General features: G+C 46.3%; 1 protein-coding gene across 1 annotated transcript; it reads left to right on the plus strand.

Moving 5' to 3' along the window:
* Window positions 1–3077: 3077 nt before the first annotated feature.
* On the plus strand, window positions 3078–5885 carry ccdc40 (coiled-coil domain 40 molecular ruler complex subunit; the record flags this gene model as incomplete). The annotated part of the gene is made up of 1 exon (XM_079511898.1): window positions 3078–5885. The coding sequence occupies one exon, from the start codon at window positions 3078–3080 to the stop codon at window positions 5883–5885; it is 2808 nt and encodes a 935-aa protein (XP_079368024.1).
* Window positions 5886–6426: the final 541 nt, after the last annotated feature.

The raw sequence follows: 6426 nt of genomic DNA on the forward strand, positions 1-6426 counted from the left end.
TTTCAGTGTGCAACCCCGCATCTATCTTATCTATAAATGCACCAAGTCTCTGTGTGTACGTCTGTAGTACGTACATCTGTAATCCATGTAACTCGAGAACCGTTCGCCCCACCGACTTCAAATATGACACACGCGTTCCACACCCCCACACAGAGTGCATTGTCGAGTCCGTCGGGTATAGCCGGTTGTCCAGAACCAGCACAAAAGCCTCTGCCCGGGGCTCTGGACCTGATCACCCCTATATCTCCATATATGGAGCTGGCCTGTTCTGACATCACACTGGTTGTTCTGACATCACAATGTTGTTCTGACATCTGCAATATAGACTCCATATTTGGGCATGTCTGACAAATAACTCCATATGGGCAGACATGGGATCTCAGGTCAAAATGGGTTAATAGTGCACTGAACAAATCATCCCAGTGGTTTCACTCGTATGAATATGAAGAATCAACTGACTGAGAGAAAACGCTATTGTTCCTGCTGCCGAATTAGACTGTATCAAATATGACTATCGTAAACGATACAGAGACACCTCCCCGACAATATTGCCGAGACAGTTTGTTTATTTTTGGACCACAATTCTTATGGGACGCATTTATAAGATGACCCCATGTTATTCTCCATAGAGAAAAACTTCCGCAAACTCCTTGGAACCAGGGGTGTATATAGACCGATTCAGAAACGGGTCCCTTGGTCGCAACGTATTTCCTGTAGGCGGAGACGACATATCTGCGGTGTAAACTCGCAGGTCTTCTACTACATTGAATGGTGACTGATGTTAGTCTGCTCAAACGTTACTCTTTTACCTGCTTTTTACTAACACTAACTTTACAAAGATGCCCAGAACATCAGGATGAACCTGTGTAGTTTATTGCTGCTCCAACAGTAGTGGCAACATTCAACTTAGGAGAAAAACGGAATGTCAAAAAATACACCGCAGTGGCTGAGACCAGAGCCATAGAGTAATGGTTGAGACGAAGCAGTTGAAAGGTCCTGAAAGATGCATAACCTCAGTCTTACTCAATACCCAATCTTTTTGTTGTATGAACACAAGGCTGCTGTACTTTATACCTCATACTAAGCATTTAAAGTATGAGGTGTATGATGTTCTGGGCATCTTTGTAAAGTTTGTGTTAGTAAAAAGCAGGTAAAAGAGTAACGTTTGAGCAGACTAACATCAGTCACTCTACCATTCAATGTAGTAGAAGACCTGTGCGTTTACACCGCAGATATGTCGTCTCCGCCTACAGGAAATACGTTCGCTGCGACCAGGGGACCCGTTTCTGAATCGGTCTATAGGTTTCATGATAGCATTAGGCATAACTGATCCCCATTCAAGCAAAGCCTTTTTACAGTCAAGAAAACATAGAAATGTCACCTCCTACACACAGACGATTGCAACATTGCTTGACAACCTTACAAACATGATAGTTTGCATATAAAATAGTAAAGCATTGCCTTTTGGTGAGACTGAGAAAGTAAAATGGCATGGCACCTAAATCAACAAAACAATAGCAACAATTATTTTATGTGCTATATAGACTACAGATGTCAGGTCTCGGAATAAACAGGAATGAGTGTACTATTATATTTTATTTTCATACTTTCTCATTGCTAGAGCTTTCCACCTGCAGTCTCCCTGCAGTGGTTTGTATTGTGATGGAGCGAGTGCACACATGGCCCTGTTGTAATCAGAAGCCTGGTCTATAAACGTACTGACTCAGACCTTGTGTTGTTGCAGTACTCATAGTTTCAGATGGTCATATCTTCTTCATTTTTTTTCCAATTTCAATGAACAATACATCATATGAAAGCTTACATTATGTAGTTTCATAATATGTAAAATATGTAAAACTGAAAAATGACCATGCCCCCCTTGTTTATCAAACCACTGGACTCGGTCAGCTATGTCAGCATAATAACTCCCCCATGTAGATATATCCTTGATGTCCGATGTCACTTATTCTGACATTGTCCTAATGCGTGAGTGAGACATGTTTTTTCAATAACCTTTTTCATTTTTATTTATTTTTTGAATTAAAAAAAGTAAGGTAATTGAAAAACATGGCCCCCTCACATATTAGAAGACACATTAGAAAACAGTTGTTCTATGCTAACTCAAGTGGATGGCTAATGATGACAGACGAGAATGATATATTTAAGTTATGGTGTGGACGGACCTAACGTCCAGCAAGCAATATAAATAGTATAATATAAACATGAATGGGGCTAGTCTCGCAAACCACCAGATGTATTGTGTATGCTGCCAGTAGGCCAAGGCAGTACCTCCATTAAAGCTGCTATAAGCAATAATATATATTTTTTTCAGACAGCCAGCAATGGGTAGAACGCTCCCAAAGAATGTGAGTCTCTGTGACACATCTAGGGGCTGCAATCAAAGATGTTCCTAGAAGCTTTAACGTGTCTCACATATTTGTATAAAGTCAATGGCAGTCTAACCCAAATATGAAGTCATACGTCACAGATACATCATAGACAGGTACTCTTTTATGTACTGCACTAAGTACTCTTACAACGCATATACTGCACAAAATACTGTCATCTGATAATGGATAATGAATGCACTATTCATTCAATACAAAGAACACAAACTAATCTCACTAAGTTGGTGGCCAGCTGGCTGCCACTGCTATAGAATACAGGAGGTGGAGGAAATAAGATGAGCTGAAAGTTATACATTTGGAAGCAGTGACGATGTCTATCAGGCAGCCAATCACAATGCGAGGTACGGACCAATGCTGATGTCACCAGAGGCAATATAAAATATGAAAAATAGAGATCTATACTTGACTTATCCCAGTTTTGAGACCAATAGGTTGGGAGCATTTTTGGCGCCAATACCGCCGCCCTACAGGCAGTCATCTACAACCGCGTCGGTGATATCGGCTTAATTACAGCAATAGCCCGGCTCGCAACCAACCTTAACTCCTGAGAAACCCAGCACATATTTACTGCCTCGTGAGTAGCCAGCTGTTAAGTCATCGACCGGTTACGGTTTTGATAGTAGCAAACTAAACTAGGGTCTACCGTCGGCTAGGATAACAGACCAGATAATGAGTGACCTGCCTGAGAGCGATGTGGGAGGAGCCGATCAGGAGGGAGAGGAAGCCTCAGAGTTGCCCCCGTCTGACGGAGAGCAGTCAAATCCATTAGCTATCGATGACTCTATCTCTCAATCTGAGCTCGGCTACAGTGACTTCTCTTCACCAACAACATCAGCAGAGGATCAGCTGCTGACGGAGGAACAGATGATGGAGGGCGAGGACGAGGATGCACTCATCATTCTTGACCCTGAACATCCCCTGGTGGAAAGGTTCCAGGCTGCCTTGAAGAACCACCTTAGAAAGCAGCTCGAAAGGATCAATGAGGATTTGAAGGAAAAGTTTGCATTGGAGAAGATACAGTTGAAACGCAGAGATGAATTGGGCGAGAGTCTATCCAGAGTACAGGAGCACCTGCTCACATGTCTGACCAGTCTGGAGGACCATCATCAGGCCATTGCACTGGCCGCAGCCGAGCGCCAGCAGGCCCAGGAGCAGTTAGAGGGCATAAAGAGCCAGTATCACATCCAGGCCGATCAGGTTAGTGAAGACAGGACCCATGTTGATCAACTACAGGCAGAGAAAGAGAACCTGAGGCTAAGACTCTTATACATGAAGGAGATCACCACTGATCTTCGCTCCGACATCAAAACCATGAAGAACGCCACGCATAAAGCTCAGGCTGAGAAGACCATGGCCGAGGAGCAGAAATATGGGCAGGATTTGTATGTGGAGCGTCTGACGGAGGAGATGGATAGAGTGACAGAGAAGGTTGGTATTTATGAGGCCAAGACCGTTGCCCAGGCAAAAGAGACCGAGGCTGCCAAGGAGTACATCGCTGAGGCCACGATGGCGATGGAGTCTCTGAAGATGGAACGTAGACAGATGCTTGGGCAGTGGAACAGCAGTCTGGTGGCTTTGAGGAAGAAAGATGAAGCATTCACTGAAATGCAGAATTCCCTACGCGTTGCCAACCAAGAACTGCTCTTACTGGACTATCAGATTCAAGACTACAAGAAAGCCATCACTAAAGAGCAAGACCGGAATGAGCAACTTAATGTGGCACTGAAGCAGGCCAAGCTAAACAGCGCTACTAACAGGATAATGATCCGTCAATCCCTGGCAGAACAGGAGGCCTTGAAGGACGAGTACAACACCTACGACAGCACCCTTCAGGAGAAGAAGAGTCTCCTCGACAGGCTCAACAAGGAAAGTGAAAAAAACCAGATACACCTGAGCACCCTGACCAAACATTTGGAGAATGAGAGCGCTGTGAGTTTGGACCTGAAGGAGAAAATCATGACGCAGATACAGCAGGAGCTCGCGCACAACAAGGTTGCCAAGAGCTCCAAGCAAATCATCGACCAGCTGGCCGAGCTCAAAAAGGACCGGATCTCCCACTTGTGGAAGATGGAGGATGACATAGCATCGGCGCGCTTGGAGAGCGGTGATGTCAGACAGCGCCAGGCCGAACTGACCCGTAACCTGGATGAGCGAGAGCATGAGATCATCAGGTACAACAAGCTGCTTACCGAGAGCCAGACCAAGATCTCTATCCGTGTCAATGTCATTAAGAATAAGGGCATCACCATCAACACTCTCAAAACTAACATCAAACAGATTGAAGTAACTAGTGGACAAGAGAACCTGAAATTATACGAGCTGCAGATGAAAGCCACCTCACTGGCAAAGGAGCTCGAAGTGCTGGACGACCAGATCTTGGAGGACCAGCATATGTGGATGAGTCAGCAGCAGGAGCTAGTGAGACTGACGCAAGAGAGGCAGGCGGCCCGAGAGGACACGATCCAGCAGCAAACGCTACACATGGTCCTGGAGCAGAGGCAAATCCGTATCGAGGGTGAGATTACCGGGCAACAACGGGAGCTGGAACAGCTGGAGAGGGATAGGAGGACACTGAGGTCGGACATAATGAGGCTCAACTCCCTGCTCAATAAGAAGGGACAGATGCAACAGGACCTGGAGAACGAGAACATCCTGATGGAGAACGACTTTGTACGCAGGATCAAGGGAGCCGAGGAAGCCTCGATAGAGATGCAGATGAAACTGGAGAGCATCCTGGACGAGAAGGACCAGCTGCTCAGCCGTCTGGCGGAGGACGAGCACCAAGTCATGCTGTGGGAGAAGAAGCTGCAGCTGACGAAGGACGTTCGTTCATATATGGACGTGGGCCAAGACGAGATCAGCCTGATGAAACTGGAGATTCATCGCATGGAGGGGAGCTACAACCGGCTGATGAAGCAGCAGCAGCAGCTCATCAGGGAAAGCGAAGCCACGGTGAACAAAAAGGATAGTATCGTTTTGCACTGCGAGGCACAGGCCCGCACTGACCACAAGCAAACGGCACATTCTGACCACCTTGTACGCATCAACCAAGGCCTGTGCCGCAAGATCCAGGAGAATCACAAGCAAGTGGTGAAGTGTGAGCAGACGATCAAAGAGCTGCTGGAGAAAAAGGCTGATCTGGACAACAGCCTGGAGGAGAAGAAGCAGCAGCTAACTGAGCTCAAACAGCGCAGCGCCACCCTGGCCTCTGACCTGCATAATCTCCAGGACACCAAAGACCGGAACTTCAGTTGCCTGTTGGCTCTCCAGAGTCGAGCCAGCAAGTTGCAGGCGGTGCGTGAGGGTCGATACAAGGCCCTCTCCAACATGGAGCAGGTGGAGCACATGCTGGAGCGCCAGAGGGATCGCGCACGCCAGGTGAGCACCATCGTACAGCGCATCAGTGAGGAGTTCCCCCAGCACCAGGGTGCCCTTCGCAAGCTCAAACTCATGCTGGAAGCTAAACAGGTTATTTAGCTTCAGCTCGACACATCCCGGAGTCCGTACTGTGGGAGACTTTGGTGGCTCTCCCGGTGGTGTTCTAGAGCGGGAGTTATTGACAAGTGAAGTACATTTTATTTATTTGTCTATTTATTTTATATTCATCTCTTTTGTATATATATTCGCCTTTCCAGTTATCTATCTCTAAATTGTGTGTGTGTGTGTGTGTGTGTCTGTCTGTCTGTCTGTCTCGAATTACCCTGATTGGCTAGCGAACCCAACCTATCCACCACATTTGTACCGCGGCTCTAAGGTTGTTGTACAATATAGCTCTTCCTTTTCAGAGTCAGTAAATGCACATACTGTTTGTGGATCTGTCAGTCTCGTATTTATGTACAAGGTATGTCAGCAGTCTGTTGTTGATGACACCCTGCATCGGTCATAGTAGTGAGTACTACTGCACTGGGTACTCTTGACAACAAGTACAAGAGGTAGGCGTGCACCGGCCTAGTACTTCTGAAATGCGTTCCCCACATTCAGATGCTTGTAACAGTATTGCTTAAGAAATGTGGTGCAG

Source organism: Electrona antarctica, assembly GCF_951216825.1.
Source record: "Electrona antarctica genome assembly, chromosome: 10".
NCBI classification, from domain to species: domain Eukaryota; kingdom Metazoa; phylum Chordata; class Actinopteri; order Myctophiformes; family Myctophidae; genus Electrona; species Electrona antarctica.